This window comes from Megascapheus bottae, chromosome 10, assembly GCF_031878675.1.
Source record: "Megascapheus bottae isolate mThoBot1 chromosome 10, mThoBot2.hap1, whole genome shotgun sequence".
Taxonomy (NCBI): Eukaryota; Metazoa; Chordata; class Mammalia; order Rodentia; family Geomyidae; genus Megascapheus; species Megascapheus bottae.
Window position 1 is genome coordinate 65,771,006 of NC_143518.1, and position 27,471 is coordinate 65,798,476.

The 27,471-nt window shown below is 61.0% G+C and overlaps 1 protein-coding gene across 1 annotated transcript; it reads right to left on the reverse strand.

Moving 5' to 3' along the window:
* On the reverse strand, positions 1–23,647 carry Stum (stum, mechanosensory transduction mediator homolog). Its single transcript, XM_090339972.1, has 3 exons — positions 23,448–23,647; positions 2,475–2,654; positions 1–239 (listed from the first exon to the last, which is right to left on the reverse strand). The coding sequence occupies exons 1-3, from the start codon at positions 23,632–23,634 to the stop codon at positions 205–207; spliced, it is 402 nt and encodes a 133-aa protein (XP_090196098.1). The 5' UTR covers positions 23,635–23,647; the 3' UTR covers positions 1–204.
* Positions 23,648–27,471: the final 3,824 nt, after the last annotated feature.

Consider the following 27,471-nt stretch of genomic DNA (forward strand, 5'->3'; position numbering starts at 1 on the left):
TGCTCGAGGCCCGTGCCCGAGCCGAGGGCCGGGCACCGCCTGCCGAGGAAGCAGGTGTGTTTTCAACATAAATGATACTTTTCAATATCCTCTTTCCTCCCCGATCCAGGAGGTGCAGAGGAGAATGTGGAAGGGCCTTCCTGTGCCTGAAGCCGCCTGGCGCAGCCCCACTGGGCCCAGACTGCCCGCCGTCCATCCTCCAGGTCACAGCTGCTGCGGGACGCCCTGCTCCTTATACCCTGGGGAAGGAAGCAGAGGAGAGGCGGCTCACACCCACTGCCCGTCAAGGGCCTATTCACACAAGGGCGTAAACGAGTGCCCTGCTATCCCATGACTTCTCCCAAGGGCCTGGCTTTTAATAGGAAACAAAGGGAGCTGTGGGACACTGGGCTTCCTGGGAACACACAAGACCAGGGAGTCAGGGCAGAGGCTTCTCTAGAAGGCTATGGATGGGGCCCGAAAGCCACCCACTGCAGAAATGGCACCGCCACACTGGTCTGGTTTGCTACTGCAGTGCAGAGTTTGGGAGAGTGCAGGAAGTGCAGGGAGGAAGGCAGAGAGACCTGCACCCGTGTCACATCCCAGTGTCACAGATGTCATACCCCGGGGGCCAGAACAGAGCTGGGGCTGCAGTGCTGTGAGCTTTCAATTCAGCGTGGATGGGCTGGGCTCGGTGACTCGGCTGCCTGAAATCAATCCTCACTGCTCTGGGGGCTGAGGTCTCAAGATGGGTTTGAAGCCATCCTGGCCAAACCAATCTCCAGACTCTTTTTCTGATTAACTAGCAAAAGGCCAGAGCTAGAGGACTGGTTCAAGCGCCCTGGCCCCTCTGGGAGAGTTTACAGAAGTGGCCTGGGTGAAGCCTGTGGTGGGCACTGCCAGACTGGAGGGGCTGAGCTGGGGGGAGGCCTGGCAGTGCCCTCCGGGGCCTCTTCCCACCCACTCACCTGGGGTTCTGTAACCCAGGGCAGTGGGCACTGGCAGAGGCGTGAGGGCACGTTACACCCCAATAAACAGAACTGTCCGCTGACGGGGAGAGTGAGTGTCTGTGCAGGGGTGAAGCCGGGTAGGGGTGGAGGTCATGGAGCGAGGCCACAGCACGAGGCCACGTGGGCTGCACACACCACAGACTCACCTTGGGAAACTGCAGCAGCACAGACAGGACAGGCAGCAGAGGAGGGTGAGAGAGAGAGAGAGAGAAAGGTCTGCAGGCAGCAGCCAGTGACACCTGACCTCTGAAGTCAAGACGACCCCTGGGGGCCCTGGAGATGACCGAGATCTGCCAGGAAGCCTTGTCCTCAGATAAGGGGACTCTGCCCCTGCAGGCCCGTCACCAGCCTGCTCTGCTCCCAGCCCACCGGTGCTCCCCACACCCCCACCATGCGTCCTCCACACGGAGCAGGGCCAGGACGGGCAGAAGCGCCCACGGCCGCCCTGGGGAAGTGCCAGGCTGGGGGATGGCAGGGGTGCAGGAAGACAGACACCTTGTTTCGGTGGGGTGTGATCCCCGAAGCCTGGTGGGTCAGAGGCTCGTGGCCACTCAGCGGGGTCTGGGCAGTGGCAGCCCAGAGCTGCGGAGCCAACCCGAGCAGGGGCTGCTGTGATCCAGCCCGTGCCCCTGCCCAGCTTGGCCCCCATCTCCCAGGGAGGGCCCGGTGACACCGGGGAGGGCCTTCTCTCTGCCGTCACTGTGTGTGTCTGGGGACACACTTGCATGGCAGAGCCCTCTGGGGAGGAAGGCGCTCACAGAGCCGGTGCTGTTGGAGGGGCGAGCGGAGCATCTGCAGGGATGGAGGCTGAGCTGGTGGCTGTGCAGGGTGGGGGAAGGGGGCACGTGGCGGGCTTTCTCCTGTGGCCCTTGAGAAGCCTTCTCCAGGGTTGGAGGCGAGGCCAGTGCGTGGGCCCTTCTCACGTGTGTGCTGTCCTGTGGCCGAGGTGATCGGCAGTGCGTGGTTGTGCTGGGTGCAAGGCCCCGGGGAGGGCAGAGGTGAGGGGTAGTGGGCAAGGCCCAGAGACCTGGAGCTGAGCATGGAGGGCCTGGGCCTGGAGGGACGGGAAGGGGTGGAGGGGCCGGGGACCCCTTCAACGTGTGCTGTCTTGGTAAGCCTGAGCTCCTCACTTTACACCCCGCCATAGAGTGGATTGGTGGTGCAGAGGGGCCACTGCGGGGGAGAGGAGGGTGAGTGCAGGCCAAGCAAGCTGGAGGGGGTGAGCCTGGGACCGAGCTGGAGGGGCCGAGCTGGGGGGGCCGAGCTGGGGGGGGACTGAGCACGGTGGGGGGGCCAAGCTGGGGGGCTGAGTGGGGGGGCGAGCACAGTAGGGGGGCCGAACTGGGGGGGTGAGTAGGGGAGGGCTGAGCACGGTGGGGGGGCCAGGCTGGGGGGGTGAGCAGGGGGGGGCCGAGCACGGTGGGGGGGCCGAGCTGGAGGGGCTAGCACGGGGCGGGGAGGGGAGGGCCATGGGCGGGGACTTACTGGCCAGGATCACCATGTCCATGCCCCAGAAGATGCTCATGATCCAGCCCACCATGACGACGGCCGTGAGGACCTGGATGAGGGCGGCCGCCACGTTCAGCCAGAAGACGCAGCACACGTGCCTGTCCGGCAGGTCGGTGCGGGCGCCGCACAGCACGGCGAAGGCCGAGACGAACGTGCCTGCGGGCGGAGGGTGGGCAGAGGGTGGGCTGGGAGGGCGGGCAGAGGACGGACACAGAGGGTGGGTGGAGGGCAGGCGTGGAGGGCGACAGTGGTGCCCACCGCTCCTCTGCGCCCGGGCCGGGCCCTGCAGCACGCACAGCCCGTCACGGCCAGGCGGGGAGCACCAGGTTCCCAGCCAGCGCAGGCTCGGGTGGAGAGGGTGGCCAGTGTGTGGAGTGGGGCAGCTGGGGCCACCCAGGGCGAGCCTGGAGGGGAGTGGGGCCTGCAGGGCCAGGACATTGCCCTGCACGAGTACACGCACACACGCGCACACACACACGCGCGTGCACGTGCACACACGCGTGCACGCACATTGATTACCGAGGGCCAGGGGTTGCCAAGAAATCGCTGTGGCTCCTCAGCCCATGCACACAGGCAGGCAGGGAGCCAAGGCTGGTGGGAAAGCAGCACCACTGCACCGCCCATTCCTCCCGTCAGATTTGCCCCTGGGGTAACTGTGCCACTGGCAGGGCTTCATCAGGCCAGGTCCTCAAGTCAGCCCTGCCAGGCCAGTGTCCTCTGCAACCACATCACCATGGCTCCGTGGCTTGGGTGACATAAATTCCCGCCTCCACAGCTCCACAGGCCAGCACACCCGAGCCTCCCCCAGCAAGGAGGCCACCTGCATGCCATGCCCGCTGGCCAGCTGCGGCCATCTCCTCCGTCTCCACACCCCGAGTGCCCTGCCCCCTCTTGGAGAACCTGGCTGGCTTTAAAACTCATTTCCCTCCAGCCTCTGCTGCAGGTGCTGGGATTGCAGGATGAGCCACCAGGCTCAGCTCAGAGATCCCTCAGACTGCAAGTCTCACACCGCCACGCGCCTTCCCGCAGGACTGCTGGCAGGTCAGGTGAGAGGAAGAAGCTCGGCCAGCCTGGTGCCAGTGTCTATGACGTAAACAACGGCCAAGACTGGGCTGAGCTGGGAAAGCAGGCACTGGTCACAGGCTGTTGAGCAAAGAGGCTGCTTGGTGGGTGTCTGTCTGGGGAGACCACCTTGGGGGTTGTCTGTCTGGGGAGACCACCTTGGCGGGTGTCTGTCTGGGGAGACCACCTTGGCGGGTGTCTGTCTGGGGAGACCACCTTGGCGGGTGTCTGTCTAGGGAGACCACCTTGGGGGTTGTCTGTCTGGGGAGACCACCTTGGTGGGTGTCTGGTAAGCAAGGAGAACCCCTTGGCAGGGTGCTGGCTCTCCTGAACTCTGAGAAGCACGAGGAGACACTGTAGCCCGTGACACAGCCGCACCCCATGCATCAGATGTGTGAATGGACCAGGGAGGACAGGGCGGTGACAGGTCCTGGGGCCAGGTAAGGTACTACACCTCGTGGGGCTAAGGGGAGGGGAGGATGACATAAAATTATGGCTCAGTCCCTTCTGCAGATTGTTTTAAATGGCTTTGCACATTTTCATACAAAGAGATGTTAATTATTTTAAATGAGTCTCTCCTTAAATAAAGAGCTCTTGCAACCACATGTCAGCTTTCAATTATCCACAGCATGCCGGCCACAATGCTAGCGCTGGGTCCTGGCACGTAAGCCCAGGCCAGCCTGGACCAGCTACGGTCACACAGTCACAGTAGCGATTTCCATCTGGCCACGTGGCCTGGGGACCCCACGTGGCCACAGTGGGCGGGGGCCTTGAGGGCTCTGCTCTGAGCCAGCAGCAGGCAGCCCCTGGGAGGTGGCTGACCAGCCCGCACCACGCCGACGCTGCGTCCAGCAGGGACAGGGAGAGACGGGGGCCGTGAGCAGACTCTGGAAGGGCTGTCCCATGACTCCACGACAGCACTCCTGCTATGAGAGCGGCTGCTCAGCAGGAGCGGAGCAGGGCGGGGACGGGAGGCAGGACTCGGCCTGGCAGATGCCAAAACAGGCTCTGTGGAGACGCTGAGGACACACATTTCCTATTAGGGCAAGGAGGCCCCAGAGGGCGGGGCGGGGCCAGCAGTAGGAAGACAGTGGCTGGGCACAGCACCTGTGTGTAGACACAATGCAGGACTTTCCACCCGAGGATACAGAACCGGGGGTGACACCGGCACCCCTCTCCTAGATCTGAGGATCATGGTTTGAAGCCAGCCGAAGCCGGAAAGTCCATGAGACTCTTACTGCCAGTTAACCCCCACGAAGCTGGAAGTGGAGCTGTGGATCAAGGGACAGAGTGCCAGCCTAGAGAAGAAAAGCTAAGTTGACAGTGTCCAGGCCCTGAGTTCAAGACCCAGTACTAACACAAAGACACACCATCACAGGACTCTGCTCCAATCGACCCCAGCGGTGGCTCTCACGTGCCCAGGCAGCAAGGCCAGGCCCTCACTCATCCTCTAGTCCACGGCCCCAGGGCCTGAGAGCTGCCGAGCCAGCCACTTCACCCGGGACCTGCCGGCCGAGCCCTGCCTGTAACCACCTCTCTAGCCAACATGCCCTGCTGGCACGGAGCTGAGACAAGGCTACTGGAGACCCTGCCCAGGCTAACCTGTCTTTCTGGACCCCCAGCCTCCAGCTGGGAATCCCCAGCTCCCCAGTCCACTGTCCTGCGTGGACGCCTGTGTGCTAGGGCTCACCTCTCCCACCCCACTCCAGGCCACGCAGTCTGTCTCCCACACGACAAGGACAAACCAAGAGGGCTTTTACTAAGCGAAACATGTATGCCACAGAAAGAGCCCTGCTCTGCTCCTGAGCTCACCAACACGCAGACCCCAAAACATCAGCAGCACAGCTGAGACTCCCAGAGGAGCTGGGACCCGAAGACACTGGCACAGTCTCGGGGTAGACGAGTCCAGCTGCGCCGTGTTTACCTTAATGACTCACCGAGGGCAGAGCTGATGCGCTCACGGCAGATACCGATGGAAATGCGGACCTGCTTCTCAGAACCCTCACTTCACAGGCTAATTTGCATAATGGAGTGCTCATTTGCATATGCAGATGTACATGACAAAATGAACACTCTGGCAAGCCAATCACTCAATTAACACAATGTTGTACATCTTAACTATATATAATTCTTATTTCAGACACTGAAAAATGGGGGGAGCCCTTTTCCCGATGGAATTGAGAGTTTAAAAGATGTCACCATGGGGAGCGCAGGTGACAAATCCACTGGAGGGAAGATCAGAAGCACAGCCAAGAGAAGAAACTGAGGCTTGAGGACTTCTTGGGTGACCAGATCCAGCAAGGCCTCAACTCCTCTGTTCTCTGGCCTACCTCCTGGGGAAGCCGTCGGCTCCCTCGTCTGTTTAAGCTGCAGTTGGTTTCCTGACACTTTTAACTGTGCGTCGTGACTAACCAGCACCATCTGGCACAGAGCTCTGTGTGTATTCACATGGCACAAGCCTGTGGGAACGGCATGGCCGCATCCGAGGCACGGAGACAAAAGCCCTGGGAGGCAACCAGCTTGGCCGCAGGCAGGACGGCCAGGGGCAGGGAGGCCGCGCCAGGCAGGCCACAGCCGGGCAGGCAGCCTGAGGACCCCTTGGCAAGCCTGCGGAAGCAGTCACTGGCACCTGCACAGAGCCGGAATCTTCACCTGGGAACGGCCCCTGCCAGCTGTGTCAGCACAGGCCATGCGCAGCCTGTGGCGAGCCACACTCCAAAGCACCTCCTTCCTCCTGGCCTGGCCTCCCCATGGAGGTGGTGAGAGAGGAAGGCTTGACTATGCCACGTGGCTGGCTTCAGGCTCAGGAAGCTGAGGTTCAGGCCTGGTCTGACACCGGGTGACCCGAGAGGCCGCTGGCCTGTGGCCCTCACATCCTGACGGGCTGCCCCAGCCTCCCACCAGCTCTCACGTCCTGTGCCCTGGTCCTGCTGCACGACAGCTAGAGCCCGTTTCTCAAACTGGATCTGCCCAGAACATCCACCGAGTGACCGCTGTCCAGGACCATGACACGGGGGCTGTAGGGCGAGTCTACATGCTAAACGCATCATAAAATACATTTGAAAACACCGTTCTGGGCCGGGAGTTTGGCCTAGTGGTAGAGTGCTTGCCTAGCACACACAAAGATCCGGGTTTGATTCCTTGGTACCACACATATGGAATAAGGCTATAAGTGGTGCTATGGCACAAGATACAGAGCTCTATCCTTGAGAAAAATGCAAGGACCATGCTCAGGCCCTGAGTTCAAGGCCCAGGACTAACAAAAAAAATTACTCTAAGCCGGGTGCAGTGACTCACTCCTGTAATCAGGAGGCTGAGATCTGAGGAGCAAAGTTCAAAGCCAGCCTCGGCACAAAAGGACCTGAGACTCTTATCTTCAATTCACTACCAGAAAACCGGATGTGGGGCTGTGGCTCAAGGGGTAGGGCAGTAGCCTTGAGCTGAAGAGCTCAGGGACAGCGCTCAGGCCCAGAGTTCAAGTCCCACGATGGACTCGCCCCCACAAAAAAAGAAAGAAACAAAAATAATTTTTAAAAAAATATTCTAAGAAAGGATCCAATGGCACCAAAACAAAACACAGGATTAAGAGCCTTTAGATTGAGGTTTTCTTACCGGACTGGAGACGTGACTCAAGTGGTAGAGAGCTAGCAATGAGCAAGAGAGCTGCGCGGCCCTGAGGTCAAAGCAAAGCAAAACAAAACAAGAACCCTGGTGCATAAGGCCACCAGGTACTCTGCTGTCATCTCCACCCGTCAGCCCAGAGACCAGGAGGCCAGCTGCAGGACACTGGGCCTCAGGCTGGGGCAGGGTGGGCTTCTGGGATTACGGTGGAGGGAGGGGGCCTGGGTGAGGAGGCCGGCAGAGGGAGGCTGCCTACGGGCACCACTCGCCACACCAAGCCTGCATCTGGCGTGGCTCCGGCCTTCTTCTGCTGGAGGTCTACCCGGCCTGGCAGGTTATTTACATCACTGGTGCTGGGCTTCCTCAGGTGTGCGGGCTCTGGCTGAGCCCCCGTGGCTAGAAAACCAACCCAGATGCTCCTCATTCAACTCCGGGCTCTTGATCAAGAGCAAGGCACCCACCAAAGACCACATTCTGAAAACCCGGATGGAGCTCAGATGACAGCCTGGGACAGAGAAGCGTCCCTGAAGCGGCCACAGCCACCTGCAAACCCGAGCCAGGGCCCTGGGAAGCAGCCTGGGGGAGGAGTGGGCACAGACAGCGGCAGGCGAAGGAGAGGGGCCCTGCCCTGCCTCAGACGGCACAGAGCCAGAGCCTTGCTCCTCCTGGAAACAGCACTCCACACAGAGGCAACCGCGTCAACCAGCCAGAGAGGCTGCAGCTCTCCAGGGCCCGGTCTGCTGGGAGGCAGCTCACACCATCAGCCTGGCGCTTCTTGGCCTATCCATGCCAGGCGCTGGGGTCACCATACACCGAGGCCCCTAGAAGGATTGTCATGTGGATGCTCTCCAAACCCTGCAAGCCTGCCGGCCTGCCAGCCCTGCTCACACCCACCAGCCTGCCAGCCCTGCTCACACCCACCGGCCTGCCAGCCCTGCTCACATCCACCGGCCTGCCCACTCCTGCTCACACCCACCGGCCTGCCAGCCCTGCTCACACCCACCGGCCTGCCAGCCCTGCTCACACCCACCGGCCTGCCAGCCCTGCTCACACCCACTGGCCTGCCAGCCCTGCTCACACCCACCGGCCTGCCCACTCCTGCTCATACCCACCGGCCTGCCCACTCCTGCTCACACCCACCGGCCTGCCAGCCCTGCTCACACCCACCGGCCTGCCCACTCCTGCTCACACCCACCGGCCTGCCAGCCCTGCTCACACCCACCGGCCTGCCAGCCCTGCTCACACCCACCGGCCTGCCCACTCCTGCTCATACCCACCGGCCTGCCCACTCCTGCTCACACCCACCGGCCTGCCAGCCCTGCTCACACCCACCGGCCTGCCCACTCCTGCTCACACCCACCGGCCTGCCAGCCCTGCTCACACCCACCGGCCTGCCAGCCCTGCTCACACCCACCGGCCTGCCCACTCCTGCTCACACCCACCGGCCTGCCAGCCCTGCTCACACCCACCAGCCTGCCCGCTCCTGCTCACACCCACCAGCCTTCCAGCCCCTGCTCACACCCACCAGCCTGCCCCTGCTCACACCCACCGGCCTGCCCACTCCTGCTCACACCCACCGGCCTGCCAGCCCTGCTCACACCCACCGGCCTGCCAGCCCTGCTCACACCCACCGGCCTGCCCACTCCTGCTCACATCCACCAGCCTGCCAGCCCTGCTCACACCCACCGGCCTGCCAGCCCTGCTCACATCCACCGGCCTGCTCACTCCTGCTCACACCCACCGGCCTGCCAGCCCTGCTCACACCCACCAGCCTGCCCATTCCTGCTCACACCCACCGGCCTGCCAGCCCTGCTCACATCCACCGGCCTGCCAGCCCTGCTCACACCCACCGGCCTGCCAGCCCTGCTCACACCCACCGGCCTGCCAGCCCTGCTCACATCCACCGGCCTGCCCACTCCTGCTCACACCCACCGGCCTGCCAGCCCTGCTCACACCCACCGGCCTGCCAGCCCTGCTCACACCCACCGGCCTGCCAGCCCTGCTCACACCCACTGGCCTGCCAGCCCTGCTCACACCCACCGGCCTGCCCACTCCTGCTCATACCCACCGGCCTGCCCACTCCTGCTCACACCCACCGGCCTGCCAGCCCTGCTCACACCCACCGGCCTGCCAGCCCTGCTCACACCCACCGGCCTGCCCACTCCTGCTCACACCCACCGGCCTGCCAGCCCTGCTCACACCCACCAGCCTGCCCGCTCCTGCTCACACCCACCAGCCTTCCAGCCCCTGCTCACACCCACCAGCCTGCCCCTGCTCACACCCACCGGCCTGCCCACTCCTGCTCACACCCACCGGCCTGCCAGCCCTGCTCACACCCACCGGCCTGCCAGCCCTGCTCACACCCACCGGCCTGCCCACTCCTGCTCACATCCACCAGCCTGCCAGCCCTGCTCACACCCACCGGCCTGCCAGCCCTGCTCACATCCACCGGCCTGCTCACTCCTGCTCACACCCACCGGCCTGCCAGCCCTGCTCACACCCACCAGCCTGCCCATTCCTGCTCACACCCACCGGCCTGCCAGCCCTGCTCACATCCACCGGCCTGCCAGCCCTGCTCACATCCACCGGCCTGCCAGCCCTGCTCACACCCACCGGCCTGCCAGCCCTGCTCACACCCACCGGCCTGCCAGCCCTGCTCACACCCACCGGCCTGCCAGCCCTGCTCACACCCACCGGCCTGCCAGCCCCTGCTCACACCCACCGGCCTGCCAGCCCTGCTCACACCCACCGGCCTGCCAGCCCTGCTCACACCTGCCAGCTCTCCAAGGTGGGGTCCTGCTAGGCTCCAGATCTCCCAAAGTCCTGGGGTCCCATGGGCGGCAGCCTCCGCTTACTCTTCAAGATGCCTGAGCGCTGCAGTGAGCGGGCCCAAAGGGGCAGAGCCGAGCCTGGGCTGTCCTGAATGGGACAGGCCACAGCCTGCGGCCCTGCTGGTTCAGAGGCGCTGGCAGAGGACCACAGTGAGGCGCGAGGGCGATGAGGATGCTGTCTCATCCGAGTGGGCACGGGGCACTGCTCTGGGGCCAGATATGTAATCATGCGTTCCTCTCCGAGAGTCTAACAAGATGAGCACTGTCCCTGTGCCCATTTTCCATCTGAAGAAACTGAGGCACACACCCACCGGGGGCAGGACGAGGTCTGGGAAGCGCCCTTTGGATGAAGTGACTCGTATCTGGGGGGCGGCCGGGACTTCCCCGCATCCCAACTCCAGACGCACAGCAACCTGCTCTCCAGAGCCTCAGGAAGGCAGGGAAGCCGGCCTGCAGGCTGGCCGGGGCGGGCACCGCCCTGGCGGCTCTGACCCGGGCGCAGAGGCGCTGCTGGAGCTGCAGGGCTGCAGGGCTGCAGGGGCATCTCCGGCCGCCCTCCGCAGGCTGCCGAGGCTGATGAAGTCGGGTGAGCCAAGCCCTGAGCCCCATCCCTCCGCGCTCGCTGCCGGCCCTCCCTCCTCTGAGCTCTTCCAAAGCGAGCCCAAAATGCCCTGAGCAAGTCCCCACCCGGGCTGGGCTGGCCAGGCACACGGACGGGACGAGACCAAGGCCCCCCCGGCCTCCGGCCAGGCCGCCCCCTGCTCTGGAAGCACGAGTGGTGCTGCACCTCCCTCCAGGCCTCGAATCCCGAGTGGGCGGCGGCCGTGAAGGGTGCTGTGCACGCAGGCAGCCCTCGTGTCTCCCAACGCGCAAACGCCCCAGCACGGGCGGGGTCCTGGCATCTTGCGTTTGGCTTCCACGCAGAGATGAGCTCTGGACACTGTCTGCCCCCACCCACTGCGTGGCCATTCCCATGTCCAGCACCATGTACATCATAACCACCAATGCGGTGGCGTTCTAGCAGTTCCCAGGCCTTATTCTTCACAAGCCCGTGGGGTTCAAGCCCCGCGGCCATGCCAGTTATGAGGAAATCCCCTGCCCCACACCTTGGAACAGTCCTCTTCTCGGGAATTAACACGTAACGCTAAGCACAACCAGATGCCCAACATCACCGACGCAAGATGGGGCCGCCAAGTCCCGTGGGTCCATCTGCCTGGTCTCCTAATTAAATCTGTTTTTCCTTAACCACGTGCTTTCAACAGGGATCTAAAACCACTTCTTTTCTCCTTCCTTCCTTCCTCTCCCTCCCCCCCACCTCTCGTGGTTTTGAGACGGTCTCCAGGCTGGCCTAGGACCCATGGTCCTCCTGCCTCAGCCTTCCCGGTGCTGAGACGGCAGGCATCAACCCCAGCACCGGCTAAAAGAACCACGTTTTCCGGCCTTTAACTGCTGGGCTTAGATTCTCACGCTTCCTGGTTTTCTGTCGTGAGCATCCGGCACCTTAGCTGTGTCATGTGCTCCAAGGGATTCCGCGGCATACTGGGCTACCATGAAGAAGGTGTCCCCGGGCTCAACACGCCTGGGCAGTCCACGCTCCTTGTCCCCAGAGGAGGCAGAGACCTGAGAGGCGATGCAGGCCAATCTGGCCTGCCTGGAGAGACAACAGGGCCACAGAAGCCGTAAGAACCCCCACGTGAGCAGGCCTTCTCCCTCCAGGCCTGCTGGCCAGAACTGCCGTCAGGAGCCGTCTGTAGAGCTCCAGCCATGGACTGCAGGGTTCGTGGTGCTTCTTCGCAGCATGTGCGGGAGCAGCTATGGGCAGCTGCCAAATTCACCACCTACTACTCCCCGCCCGCAGCCCAGCCTCATCCTCAGGGCGCAAAGCCCCCACAAAATCATGTTTATGGAAATTACATCACCATGGCAACTGCAAAGGTCTCACAAGTATGTTTAAAATAGCAAATTAACAAAACCCACTTACAAAGATCGAAAATCTGTTCCTTTATGGCCATTAGTGAACACAGAAATTCTCCAAGAACACAAAATGCATTTGATGGCAGGAAAAAAAGTCAGTAAAAGAGCTCTTGACCCAGGATTAATGGCTTATAGAGAAGAATCTGTGAAGACAGAGGCTGATTTTTCTAATAGAAGGTTGTACTTTGGATGGATTCTAGAAAAAATGAATCCACGAGTTTCTGGTGCAGAAAAATGTGGGGAAAGACCTGGACTGCTAAAACACTAATTTCTTACCTTTCTATTTTCACATCACTGATATTAGTACCTTCCCGACTCACAAAGACAATTCCATTTTTAACTCATAGGTTTTTTAGCAGTTGCATAAGCTTCTGCTGCTGTGATTTAGCCTGGCTGAAACTCTGTTATAAAACCTGCTCTCAGAAGTCTGCACCCGAATCAGGCAGCCCAGCCAGACCCATTTCGCTTTTGAAGTATTGGATGGGTGTGGCCATAAAGATGATGTTTTTAAGTAGATGATGCATTAAGCGTGGTGCTTTTGCAAGATGTATAGTGCAATCGGCGTATTTTGATGACTCTTCTCATAACAAGGAATCACTGGAGTTTTAACAATGTAAACAGTGGAGGATCTTTTTGTGAGTGAAGAAGAAAAACCAATCCATGCGACTGATTTCTCTTTGCCTGGCCTCAGTCTCCATGGGAGAAGAACAGAGGAGAGAGGAGCAAGAAAGCAAAATGACTGGGCTCAGAACAGGAAGGATGTGGGTTGAATGATGTCTTACTTTCTGAAGCTTCTGCTTGTCTCCTTGTCTGCTAGTGGAGACAGAGATGGAATCGCTGAAGCCAGAGCAGAGGAGACACTGTCACAGTGAAGGCGCCAGGCCAGGGCTGGGAACAGCCTCCCGGGAGACAGTGTGGCTTCCGGCCCTCTGGTATGCTTGAGAAGAATGGGCAGAACCCCGAGTCCTAGGGTAGAGGGTCCTCAGGGCAGGAGCAGGCTGCCACAGGATTCTGCCAGGGGAAGAGCCAGGGTCAGGGTCTCACTCCATACCCACTTAACTCCTTTCCCTGGCCATCTCTTCCATCCCCTGAGACTATGGCAACCAAACACCAAGAGTCATTTAGAGGCTAAAAGCAATTCTTAGCCTGCAGGAAGCTTGGGGCCCCACCAACCGGCTCTTCTACAGCTTCCAACAGGAAGACTGTTAGAAACCAACTTCTTCAGGGAAATCTGGGAAGAGGGCGGCAAGAGGGGAGCGTGTGCTAGGACTAGGTGTCCAGAATCCCACAATCCAGCAGAAGTGAAACAACCATGTCTATGCTCAGGGGCTCTGGCTGGAAGTGAGGGCTCTCGGATGAAGTACAGCTGCAGGAGGTGACCTGCTGTCCCTGCCCCGGCCTAAGAGGCAGCCAAAGGACAGAGCCTGGAGAGCAGGAGGGAAGCTGAAGGAAAGGAGCCAACACTTTGACCCCCTCCTCCTTCCTTCCATCCTGGACAGTGCCAACCTTTGGCCAGAAACTTGGAGGATAGAGTCAAGGATGCTATGGTATATGTTGGGGTGGGGGTGGGGGTAGATTCTTGGGCCCAGAGCAGGACAGGAGAGGGCCTGGCCTCATGCCATTCAGTACGGAAGCTTAGGGTTGGTGGGCTGGGTTCTGGGTGGATGGGTGGCCTGGTCAGTAGAACAAGCTGCTCCAACAGAGCTTTGTCCACTTCTTCGGAGCACACTGCCCAATTTGATTACCTCAGCTCCCTCAGCACAATGGTGGAAGTAGAAATGGTAACTATTCCTGCTTCAATAGGTACAAATTGGCGGGGGGCAGTGAGTGAGTGCGTGTTGTAAGGAAGGACAGGGCCTAGTTATGACACACCGGGGAAGAACTCCAGGTCTCAGCCCCCAAGGTGCATCCCCAGCTCAGTGTCGGCCAGCAGTGGCTGGGACCCCTGGGTGCTCAACAACGGGAGAAGATGTACAAAAGATACCAAACAGAGGACAGACAAATCTGCATGCTCCATCAGGGAAACCCCGCCAGAGTGACAGGTAGACCAGATGTCTGAAAGGACAGCTTCCTGATTTCAGGGTATTTTATTTTCTGTTCTCTATGTAGACTGCCCCCAAAACACTGGAAATCACCTGTCTTTTCCCTTGTGGTGGGATACATCAAAACCCAGACAAGGAGCCTGGAAACATGAAAAATGAGGAGCTGAAAAGAAGCGCAAGGAGACTGAGGACTCCCCGCCCCCCTTCTCTGAGTCTTATCTTCAAAGAGTGCTTGCATCCATGTCCAGCCTCTCCAGACACAGGATGACCTACTTTCATGGCCTCCGGGAGCAGACACAGACACTAGAACTACCTGTGGAGTGGGCTGCATGGAACAAGAGACCACACAGTGGGCCCAGCCAAGAGTGGGCCCAGGGAACTGGGGATCTCACCAGATCCACGGCTCTTTGATTTCCCTTTAGTGAACTTCCCAACACCAAGGCTCGTATCTTTGGAGGCCAGCGTCTGAGTACTGCCCGGTCTCTGGGTGCCACCAAGCCTTTCTGCAACTGACCTCTGAGTGCAGCGTATCTGGACTGCCACTCATGGGGCCTCAGAGCCTTGGCTGCTCCTAACATGGTCATGTTTACTTTTTACTCTGGTGAGTCAGGCAACCAATGATTCTGGAAAAACTCCACTTGCATGTTCAACCCCCATGGCCCCTCAGAGCAGCCAAGGTCAAGGGGCCTCTCTCCCACGGCCTAGGCCTACACAGCAGCTGCAGACATTGGTTGCTGGTCTGAGTCGGCTTCTTTGAGGTCTGTGGGTGATTCTCGAACTCCAACTGAGATACTAAAAGGGAACAACCAAGAAAATAAAGACTTCTCCCCGACAGAGCTGCACAGTGGGCCCTGTTGTACCCCTGTGAAGCATTCCAGTGCGTGACCAGAGCACAAGGTCCTGCCCAGCCACAAAGAGGATGATCGGGCGCAGTGCTCACTCTCCTGAGACCTGCGTGACTGGGCTGGAAGTGTGGCTGTACCATGACTGCCCTGCGAGCATGAAGTTCTGAGTTCAAACCCCAGTACCACACACACACACACACACAAAGAACTCCATGAATGAGAACCAAGCTATTCTGATGGTACAGGAACACTTCAGTCTCAAAAACTGCAGTCCACTTTTGTGCCTTTAGTATTTTAATGAAAGAATTTAAGGGTCTGGAAAAATCTCCCTTGGGGACCTAGACCTTGCCTGTACTGTCACTTTGTGCCAATAAAGTGGGGCTCTTATGGAGTCCCCAGAGAACCACTGAGTCAGTTAGAGCTGGCAGACAGAAGGGATGACAAACGAGGGAACAGAACTTGGATTATGTGTTTTACTGGGTGGGAATTGGAGAGGTAGCTTCCAACCTTAGATTAGATTAGACAGACAGATAGATAATAGATATTAAATTTTGTATCTTAGAATGCTTTTAAATTGGTAGAAAAGTTACAAGAACCTTACAACAGCTACAATCTACTCTTAACCCAGAATGCCAACTGCTACCATTTCACTGCTACCATTCTCTGTGTGTCTTTCTCTCTCCATTCTTATACTCCTGAACAGCTTGTGAACAGGCTACCTGCATCTACACCTTCATTCCGTAGTATTTTTGTGTTTCAGTTACTAAGCTGGGTGCAGTGCCTGTAATCCTAACTACTCAGGAGGCTGAGATCTGAGAATTAAAGTTCAAAACCAACCCAGGCACTCAAGTCCATCTATGAGACTCTTACTTATTTCCAGTTAACCAACAGAAAATTGGAAGTGGTGCTGTGGCTGAAGTGATAGGGCGGTAGCCTTGAGCTAAAGAACTCAGGGACAGTGCCCAGGCCCAGAGTTCAAGACCCATGACTGACAAAAAAAAAAAAGGTGGGGATGGGGGAGTTTGGCCTAGTAGTAGAGTGCTTGTTTAGCATGCATGAAGACCTGGGCTGGATTCCTCAGTACCACATACATTGAAAAAAGCCCAAAGTGGTACTGTGGCTCAACTGGTAGAGCTCTAGCCTTGAGAAAGTCCAAGGACAGTGCTCAGGCCCTGAGTTCAAGCCCAGAACTGGCACAAAGAAAAGAAAAAAGAAAACTTAAACCTGCAGTCGTCATGTCGTCCCCATGAAGTCAGTGGTCTCATTGAATAATGCCCTTCCGGCTGTCCTTTTTCCCTTCAGCACTGGATCCAAGCCAAGATCATGGTTTTAGTCTATTTAATCTGATCTCTCATGACAATGATATTTTTGAAGTATTTTAAAACATGCTGCTCAGTTTAGGTCTGTCTGCTTCTATGGTTTCTTGTGAATTAATTCAAGTTATGTCAATGAAAGATGTGTTCCTCTGGAGATGTCACATCAGGAGTATGTGATATCTATCTGCCCTTCATTGGTACATTAAAGTTTGATCAAGATACCATTCACATATCATAAAACTCATCCACTTCACTCAGAGGCTTCTTAGTATATTCTTGACATAGAGAACTCCTAGCCCCCCAGTTCTAGAGTACTGAGAGTGTTTTCCTCACCTGAACTCATCGTAGTCAGTCCTCTGCCCAAAACTCAGTACAGCACTGTCCCTCTGCGGTGTGGAGTCTTTTCACTTCCCGTCCTCTGCGGTGTGGAGTCTTTTCACTTCCCGTCCTCTGCGGTGTGGACTCTTTTCACTTCCCGTCCTCTGCGGTGTGGACTCTTTTCACTTCCCGTCCTCTGCGGTGTGGAGTCTTTTCACTTCCCGTCCTCTGCGGTGTGGAGTCTTTTCACTTCCCGTTCTCTGCGGTGTGGAGTCTTTTCACTTCCCGTCCTCTGTGGTGTGGACTCTTTTCACTTCCTGTCCTCTGCGGTGTGGAGTCTTTTCACTTCCCGTCCTCTGCGGTGTGGACATTTTTTACTTCTTGTCCTCTGCAGTGTGGGCTCTTTTAACTTCCCGTTCCTCTCCAGTGTGGACTCTTTTCACTTCCCAGTGCGTGGCCTGTATGACAGGCTTCTAGGGAACCATAGCACTACTTGGTCAAGGCTTAGTCGAGGTTAGTTTCGTTCACCCAGCCTGCAGGCACGTGTCTTCCCCTTGCTGTGATTTCCCCTTGCAATCTCAGGCGTCTGAGGAGATGCTGAGCACATGCAAACGTGTATCCCGCCTCTTCTCAAATGTTGCCCATCTAAAGTTGACAGCGATGGTCAAACCAACCTCCCAGACAGACGAATCAGGAGGGTTACCTCTGTGACTACCTGTGTCACTGCTCATCAGGCTCGCCACTTCAACACACACAAAGCATACACATTTGTGTCCACCACCCCACAGTGGCTAGAACACAAAAGTCTCCTCAAGACAACCGCCCCCCCCCGCCACCCCATCACCCTGAGCGAGCCCAGAGAACTGTGGCCCTTCTTCCCTGCCGGCTGGGAAGGCGGAAAAGTTGGTGGCAGCCCAAGTCCCCTGAGTCGCTGAGGGTACCTCGGTTAAGGGAGCGTTAATGCGGCTGGAGCTGCCTAGTGGGGGTCAGCTTCCCAGACTGTAACCAAACGCCAGAGGGAATCTTCCTACAAGAGTGACTGTGACATGGGTGCGGTGGCTCACGCCTGTCATCCCAGCTACTCACGAGGCTGAGATCTGAGGATCTTGGTTCAAAGCCAGCCCGGGCACTAACGTCCCTGAGATGCTTATCTCCAATTAACTACCAGGAATGTAAAGTGGTACTGTGGCTCAAGGGTAGGGCAGTAGCCTTGAGCTGAAGAGGTCAGGGACAGCGCCCGGCCCAGAGTTCAAGTCCCACCACCACACACACACACAAAGAAAAAAAAAAGAGTAACCATCTTCTTGGCTCCTGGTTTCAGGATTTCTGCCCACCTAAGTAAAGCAAGGGGAGGCTTAGTGGAGAGGGGGTACTACTGATGATTTCAGAGCTTGGTCTACAGTGGAACATAACTCCACCACTCCCTCCTGCCCCAAGATGGCACCACGAAGTCCTCGTCCCACAGGAACAGCTGCTGCACCCCCTGGTACAGCTCAGCCACCACTGACCTCTGCAGAACAATGGGCCAGCGTTCACTGTCCAGGAGAGGCCGCCTCGCCATGGATGGGCCTCCATCCAACCTCAGCCCAATGCCGTGCTGGCCCACTCCGCTGAGAACAGCTCCGCTGGGACCCACCACCCCCAGCCTCCTCTCGGCGGCCCGAGCTCCATGGCTGCCTGCCTGGGGCCTGAGGAGTCTGTGGAGGTCTCACAAGGCAGAGGAGTCTCCACCCATCACTTCCTCAAGACTGCAGGCCAAGGGGCCCCGAGAAACCTCCAGTGTTCCAAACAAAGTAGTGGAAGAGAGACTACATGTGAGACTGGGAACAAGTAACAGAAGAGCCACAATCGGAGAATGCACCAAAAAGCACAGGACGGTGGCTTCCAGAGAGACGCGCATCCTACAGTGCAGTCAACTCTGATGTGGCCTTCCACTCCACAGTGCACCCGGCCCCTCTGATCCAGGAAACAGCTCTCGGTCGGGACGATGCAGGACGGGGAGGAGGGGCAGCGAGGAGGAGGTCCTGCCTGGCGCCTCGCAATCACACCACGGGTGGGAAGGAGCATCCCTTCATGTCACCAATGGTGCCTTGGTCCCCAGGCTGTTCCTGGGTCTTCCTCAGAATGACAGCTGTCAACAACCACCTCCTCCTCTTCTAACACCCTGGTGCCACGTGCCTCGAGCATCTTGGCCCTGTGTCTCCATCATCAGGTCCTATGTGCCTCCAGCATCTTGGTCCCACGTGTCTCCATCATCCGGGCTCCCTGCCTCTCAAGCATCTTGGCCCTGTGCGTCTCCATCATCCAGGTCCTGTGTGTCTCCATCATCCGGGCTTCGTGCCTCTCAAGCATCTTGGCCCTGTGTGTCTCCAGCGTCCTGCTCTCACGTGGCTCACCCTCACTCTTGATAAGCTGGCATCTCCGGTGCCCAGAAGAAATTCCCAGGCAAGAAGATGTCACTAACGTGGAGTGAGAGGACGACGGCCCTTACCACCCACGCTGCCCTGCAGCCAAGGAGGGAGACGAGCCACCGGTGGAGCAGTGATCACGCGCTCCATTTGACGGGAGGCTTCGTGGGCTGAAGGGCTGCGACCAGGCCCACGGTGCTGAGAATCGGGTGAAGCCCGTGTCTTGGAGGTGCCACAAATCTGGTGTGGAACTGTACACACTCGTGCCCTGCAGGCATTCTGGACAGCCTGGTACTCACTTTGTTTCTGAGACCGGCTCCTGGAACAGAGCCCAGGCCGGCCTCAAATTCATCATGTAGCCCAGCTGGTCTAGAACCCTCAACCCTCCCGCCTCAGCCTCTCAGTGTAGGGCTGCATACAGGGGCCACCTTGCCCACCTCTCTGCCGCTCATCTCCCACCACGTTTGCCAGGAAAGCACTTCTCCACAGCTACAGACTAGACTGAAAGCCCACGCCCTGCCCATTACTGCAGACGCTGAGCTTCGTGAGGACAGGGACGGCACCCCCTGACGAGGCCCCGCCATGCGCAGGCTGGAGCACAATGGGAGCACAGTTCTCCAGAGAGGGACTTGGCGAGGCTGCTGGGCCTCAGCTGAGACACGAGGTCCCCTCACCCCCCGACCACACCACTGTCACAGGGAGCTGTCCTCACCTCCCGGAAGGAACACTGCTCCTGCAGTGATGGATTTAAACTGTGGATTGATCATACATGGAAATGAAAATACTCTGGCGATACGATTCAGTGAGAAAAGCTGTCAGGGTTTAATTGCACCTATTTCTTTTTTACACTTTACAGCTACATGATTTTAAATCCATACACGACGGTGTGGTGACTCTCTATGACACGGGAGCCATTTGAGAATTCCACAGTCAAAAGTGCCAAGACCTGATTCACACACGCACGCAACACTGTAGGGTGTGAGCTCAGGGCTCTTAGGTGGCTGTTCATTCAAGGCTAGTACTCTACCACCTGAGCCACCCCCCCACTTGCATAAGGAAAGAGAAGTGGGAGCCAGGAGCGGGGCCCAATGGTAGGGTGGGAAGCAGCATTTCACCCGACGGAGGGACCCCACAGGCTGTCAGCGGTCAATGGAGCATCCGTGGAGCGATCTGAGACCAGGGAGCTTTCCAGCAAACTACACTCAGCTTGAGACAGGGCTGCGGCAACAAAAGAAACTGGGGGTTTTGCTGGGCGTGGTGGTTCACACCTGCAATCCTACTCAGGAGACTGAGATCTAGGATCGCAGTTCAAAGCCAGCCCCAGCAGGAAGGTGCATGAGACTCTTATCTGTAGTTACCCAGAAATCCAAGAGTGGTGCTGTGGCTCAAGTGGTAGAGCGCCAGCCTTGAGCAGAAGAGCTCAGGGCTCTGGGATACAGGCCAGGCTGAGTTAAACCAGATGACTGACAGGAAGAAGGAAAGAAAGGCAGGCGTGAGGGAGGGAGACAGGCAGGGAGGGACTGGGAGGTTTTAAGGCAGCAAAAGAAAGCCTCAGGTTTGCATGATCTGCCCAGGACTCCGCTGCACGTGGAGTGGGAACGCATGAGCTCAGGAGCAGGGGGCCCTGCTGCTCAGGGAAGGCCTCACCCCGCAAACACAGAGTGCAGGACAGCCCCGTCTCGGAGAGCTTCCCACACCCCAGACACCCCCATTCCGTGTCACCCCAGCAAGGGGAGCCCAGTGAAAGACAATGTCTGCATCAGGTCTCAACACGTCAGGTGTCTAGCCAGGCACGGTGGTGCACGCCTGTAATCCTAATGACTCCGGAGGCTGAGACCTGAGGACTGAGGTTCAAAGCCAGCCAGGGCACTAAAGTCTCTCGGTTAGACTCTTATGTCTAATCACTAGAAAACGGGAAGTGGCGCGTGGCTCAAGGGTAGGGTGGTAGCGTTGAGCTGAAGAGCTCAGAGACGGTGCCCAGGCCCAGAGTTCAAGCCCCATGACCCCCCTACACACACAAAAAAAAAACATCAGGTGTCTGCACGCCAGGGCACAGCAGCAGCCTGGTTGACCTGGCTAGTTTGCTCATTTCCCCCCTTCTTCTTCTGCTTTCTTAGGAAGTTCTAAAATACAGACACAAAGATCTCACAGGACTCTGATCTGGGCAAGGGAGCTGAGAGGGAGAGGCAGGTTCCCACGGAGGGCTCGGGGTCACTGGGCTGCAGAGCGGGCGAGGGGGGCTTGGAAGGGTCTCTCAGGGGTGGGGGCTGGGGGACTGTTACACAGGGCACACACACGTACACACACGTGCACACACACGACACATACCCACACATATGCACACATGCACACGTACCCACGACACTTGCACACACATACACACATGTGTACACACACGTACACACACATGCACACGACACACATTTGCACATGTACACAAATGCGCACGCGTGCGCATATGCACACGCATGACACGTGTGTGCACACGCGCACATGCGGCACACATTTACCCACATACACACACGTGCACACACACGCACACGTGCACACACACGTGCACGCGCCCTCGCTGGACCCTGCAGCCCCGGCCCATCCGCTCCACGGAACTTTTACTCCAAAGCCAGACAGCGGTGACGACTCCATAGCTTGAGGACCAGGGCAGGTGCTGGACGCAACACACCCCCACCCCGGAGGACGATAGCCGGAGACCGAGAGCCCGGAGCAGAGCCCGGAGCAGAGCCGGGGAGCAGAGCCGGGGAGCAGAGCCGGGGAGCAGAGCCGGGGAGCAGAGCCCGGAGCAGAGCCCGGAGCAGAGCCGGGGAGCAGAGCCGGGGAGCAGAGCCCGGAGCAGAGCCCGGAGCAGAGCCGGGGAGCAGAGCCGGGGAGCAGAGCCGGGGAGCAGAGCCGGGGAGCAGAGCCCGGAGCAGAGCCCGGAGCAGAGCCGGGGAGCAGAGCCCGGAGCAGAGCCGGGGAGCAGAGCCGGGGAGCAGAGCCCGGAGCAGAGCCCGGAGCAGAGCCGGGGAGCAGAGCCCGGAGCAGAGCCGGGGAGCAGAGCCGGGGAGCAGAGCCGGGGAGCAGAGCCCGGAGCAGAGCCGGGGAGCAGAGCCCGGAGCAGAGCCGGGGAGCAGAGCCGGGGAGCAGAGCCCGGAACAGAGCCCGGAACAGAGCTGGGGAGCAGAGCCGGGGAGCAGAGCCGGGGAGCAGAGCCTGGAGCAGAGCGAGACCCTGGCGGGCTCGGTCCAGGCGCTGCAGCGGACGAGGCCCCAGTCAGCGATGCCGGGTGGCTGGGGGACTGAGTAGGGGCCCCAGGGCTGCCCTAACTCTCCTCTCAGCAGGACTCATCGGCAGCCAGAGGACAGGGAGGGGAGGGAGGATCAAGGGGCAGGGCGGCCTAGATATGGAGGGTGGGGGCCCTGGGGGACCCGGGAGGACTAGGGGCTCTGGGGGTCCTGGAGGGCCCTGGGGTAACCCTGGGGGGTCCTGGAGGGCCCTGGGGTAACCCTGGGGGGTCCTGGAGGGCCCTGGGGTGACCCTGGGGGGCCCTGGGAGGCCCTGGGGTGACCCTGGGGGGTCCTGGGAGGCCGTGGGGGGTCCTGGGGGGTCAGGGGCTCTGGGGGTCCTTGGGGCGGGGGCTCGACTCCGCTGAGCCAGCTGTGAGCCCAGCCTGAGAGACCAGAACGCAAGATTCCTGGCTGGCCCTGGAACCCGAGCCCAGCTGGCGGGGCGGGCGTGGGGAGGGGTGGGGCGGGGCGGCCGGGCCGGGGAGCCTGGCTCCCCCTCGCTCCCCCTCGCCCCCCCTCGTTCCCCCTCGCTCCTCCTCCTCCCATCTCGCCGTCCCTCGCTCTCCCAGGGAGGCCACCAGGGCGCCAGCACCGCGGGAAGCCAACGTCCCACGTCTAGTCCGGCCGCCCGCGCCGCCCGCGGGCCGAGGGCACACCGAGCCTCCGGGGGGGCCCAGGCGGCCGGGAGCGGGGCCCCGACCGGGGGGGGACAGCGAGGGAGTAGGGAGCGGAGCCGCGGAACGGGGAGCGGCAGGGCGGCCGCCCCGCTCCAGCATCGCCCAGAAAGTTTCCACACTTTCCTGGCTGCGCCCCTCTTGGCGGGTCGGAGACCCCCGCGCCGCCCCGCGCCGCCCCACGGCACCGCGCCTCCCCACGGCACCGCGCCGCCCCACGGCACCGCGCCGCCCCGCGCCGCCCCACGGCCCCGCGCCTCCCCACGGCCCCGTGCCGCCCCGCACCTCCCCACGGCACCGCGCCTCCCCACGGCCCCGCGCCGCCCCGCGCCTCCCCACGGCCCCGCACCGCCCCACGGCCCCGCGCCGCCCCGCGCCTCCCCACGGCCCCGCGCCTCCCCACAGCCCCGCGCCGCCCCGCGCCTCCCCACGGCCCCGCGCCTCCCCACGGCCCCGCGCCGCCCCGCGCCTCCCCACGGCCCCGCGCCTCCGCACGGCACCGCGCCGCCCCGCGCCTCCCCACGGCCCCCGCGCCTCCCCACAGCCCCGCGCCGCCCCACGGCCATCCTCGTCTTACCCAGGCCCGGCACGAAGGTGTTGAGGAAGAGGCAGAGGACGGCCACCGGGAAGGGCAGGTAGGGGATGGCGGCGCGCAGCGGCCCCTTCTTCTCGCGGACCTGCACGACTACCCCGCTGGACGCGGACGCGGCCCGGGCCTCCCCCGCCGCCGCCGCCGCCTCGGGGTCTTTGCGCGAGGGATCCATGGCCGGCTCTCGGCAGCCGGCAGCCGCCGCCGCCAGTGCCCAGCGCCCGGGGCGGGGGACGGCTCGGCGCCGGCTCCGCCCTCCCGCGCCCCACGCGGCGGAGGAGGAGGGCGGGCGGGGCGGCGGGACGGGGAGGGCGCCCGCTCCACGCCCGGCCCCGCCCCGGCCCCGCCCCCTCCCCGCCGCGGAGACGCCGGGCGCGGGGCCAGCGGCGGGGATGGGACGCCTGGTCCTCCGGGCCGGTGACCGGGGCCGCGGGCCCGCGCGCAGCGCCCTCGCCGGTCCCCACGAGCTCGTCCCTGCACACCGCCCCCGCCCCTACCCGAGACTCGCGTCCACGATCACGCACTGGGAACGCGAACGGAGCCGGGGCGGGGGGGGGGGGGGCCGTGGGCGGGGCCGGAGCCGTGGGCACGAGGCGTGGGGCCGGGGGCTCGGGGCGTAGGGCCATGGTGGAGTCGTGGGGTCGTGGGGGCGGGGCCGGGGGAGGGCCGGAGCCGTGGGCACGAGGCGTGGGGCGGGGGCTCGGGGCGTAGGGCCATGGTGGAGACATGGGGTTCTGGGGCTGAAGGCTCGGGGCGTAGGGCCGGGGCGGGGTCAGGGGTCGTGGGCGGGGCCTGGGCCGTGAGCGGGGGGGGGGGGGGGGGGGGGGGGGGGGGGAGCGGTGGCCGGGCCGGGGCGTTGGGTCCTGGGTGCAGGGCTGTGGGCGGGGCCGTGGGTGCCGGGCCACGGGCCGGGGAGGGGGGCGTGGGCAGGGCCGGGGCCGTGAGCGGGGGAGCGGTGGCCGGGCCGGGGGCCGTGGGGTCGTGGGGGCGGGGCCGTGGGCGGGCGGTGTCTGGAAGGTCAGCCGGCGGCGTGCGCGCGTGGGCCCCGCCTCTTCCGCACGAGGACCGGTCACCCCACGCCCCGCAGCTGTCCACGACTCTTCTGGGGATCCCTGGCTCTGGCCTGGAGATCCGCCCGCGCGGGGTCGGGGGTCCGGGGCTGCACCGCTGGGTCACGGGTGTGGTGACTGCGTGGGGGCGGTGGCGGCCACTCACCGTGGACAGCGCCCCAAGCACCGCTCCAGGAGCTCCGCACGGCCGGACTACTGCCCGGCCCCGCGGGGGAAAGAACTTCCTGGGCGGTGGACGAGCTGGCGGGGGCGGCCAGACCGGCCCGCTGCGACCACCCCCCTCCCCGGCTGCCCCCACCCACGTCGTCCGCGCTCGCCCCTCCGCCCCCACCCACGACCGCGCTCGCCCCTCCGCCCCCACCCACGTCCGCGCTGCCCTCCCGTCCCCCACCCACGTCCGCGCTCGCCCCTCCGCCCCCACCCACGTCCGCGCTCGCCCCTCCGTCCACCACCCACGTCCCGCGCTCGCCCCTCCGCCCCCACCCACGTCCGCGCTCGCCCCGGCCGCCTGCAGCTCTCGGGGGCCAATGCGTTCCAGGGCCTGCCCAGCTCAGAGAGAAACAAGCCCGGCCCAGTGGAGGCACCAAGGGGCGAGACCCCAGGTCCTGGGACCCGCCTGGGGCCCGGAGGTCGGGGTCGGGGCGGAGGAGGAGGAGGAGCAGAGAGGAGAGGAGGAGGAGGAGCAGGAGTGCAGGAGGATGCCTGGGTGAGACCTGTACCACCAGGACAAGGAGCGCGGTCCCCGGGAAGGCCGCCCGGCCCGGGTGGAGCCCGGCCTCCGCCTCAGCACCCAACAGGGAAGGGCCTGCAGTGGAGCCCTGGATCCAGGGGCAGCAGGCCAGCAAAGAGCCAGGAGGCTCCCAGCAAAAAAAAGAAGTTTCCCCTGTCCAGAGGGACTGGGGGACAGGACCCACCTACAGGAGGGAGAATGGACGGGGATGGACTGGGGGACAGGACCCCGCCTACGGGAGGGAGAATGGACCGGGATGGACTGGGGGACAGGACCCCGCCTACAGGAGGGAGAATGGACCGGGATGGATTGGGGGACAGGACCCCGCCTACGGGAGGGAGAATGGACCGGGATGGACTGGGGGACAGGACCCCGCCTACAGGATGGAGAATGGACGGGGATGGACTGGGGGACAGGACCCCGCCTACAGGAGGGAGAATGGACCGGGATGGACTGGGGGACAGGACCCCGCCTACAGGATGGGGAATGGACGGGGATGGACTGGGGGACAGGACCCACCTACAGGAGGGAGAATGGACGGGGATGGACTGGGGGACAGGACCCCGCCTACAGGAGGGAGAATGGACGGGGATGGACTGGGGGACAGGACCCACCTACAGGATGGAGAATGGACGGGGATGGACTGGGGGACAGGACCCTGCCTACGGGAGGGAGAATGGACGGGGATGGACTGGGGGACAGGACCCCGCCTACAGGAGGGAGAATGGACGGGGATGGACTGGGGGACAGGACCCACCTACAGGATGGAGAATGGACCGTGATGGACTGGGGGACAGGACCCCGCCTACAGGATGGAGAATGGACGGGGATGGACTGGGGGACAGGACCCCGCCTACAGGAGGGAGAATGGACCGGAATAATTGCAATGCGGTCTTTTCAGCACAAAGACCAAGAGGAATTGTAGAGTTGAAGGGACGGGAGGGCGACGCTCCTCAGCCCCCAGCACCCACCGTGTCCAGGCAGAGGCTGGCTGGTCCATCACTGGCTCCGTAGAGCACTCAGGCTGCGGGCGTGGCAGCCATCCTCACTTGTCACATGTGGCTGGCAGTGTGGTGTGAGCCAAGGGAAGCCCCCAGAGGGTGCATGCAACTAAGCAGAAAGGAAGGTACCAGGAGAAGACACCCCACCATGGGCCCCAGCCACGGAGGGCCCAGCAGGGCCCCGAAGCTCCCTCTCAGCATGAGCGGTGCCGAGGTCTGGGGCTCCGGGCTCTTAGCTCTGAAGCTGAGCAAGCCTCTCTGCATCTGTTCCAAGGAACTTGTTCATTTCAGCAAAGTCAGAAATTTGTTGTGCTGTCTTCTGCATTATTATTTTTTTTTGGTGGGTCATAGGGCTTGGACTGGTCCTGGGCGCTGTCCCTCAGCTCTTCAGCTACCATAGAGCCAAGCCCCACTTCCCATTTTCTGGAGGTTAATTGGAGATAAGAGTCTCAGGTCCTTTTGTGCCTCAGCTGGCTTTGAACCTCGATCCTCAGACCTCGGCCTCCTGAGTAGCTGGGATTGCAGGTGTGAGCCAGTGCTCCCAGCTGCTTAGCTTCTTTAAAGTCTGTCAAATCTGTGGTGACGTCTTCTCTTTCACCCCCGACACTATCGCTGCTTTCTTTTTTTCTTGATCACTCCAGCAAAGATTTCCAGAGCATCTGGTAGACATTGTGAGCGGCTAACATTTGTGGGTGGGTGGGAGAGCGAAGCTATCTCCTGGAGGAAGAGGCCTCCACAAAGAAAGTGAACACCATGCCCAAATTACACAAATGTCAGGGAAACAGAGGGAACCACCCATGACGTCAGCCCCACAAGCATCTCGGTCAGTCACCGGCCGAATGAAGAACGGGGGCCTCTTTTCACTTGAAAACGATACTGCCGGTGTCAGCTCCTGAACTGTGCCGGAGGACTGCTTCACACATCGCCAGTGTCAAGAGGCTTCATGTCTCCTGAGCAAATCCCATAACCTCTCTGAGCTTCCGTCTCCAAAGGTGGGCATTATTCTGATGTCCTTCACGAGCACATTGATAATAAACGTGGGGCTCATTATAAATGCCTGAAGCTGAGTAAGAACTTCCCAGGCGCGAGTGAACCGATGGGACAAGACAGAGGGAAGAAAGCTTCTGACATGGCCGTGCAGACTCCCCCGGGTTCTCCCCACGTAACGTGGGATTCTGTGATTGACAGTTCTCATCACACCCAGCAGAGTA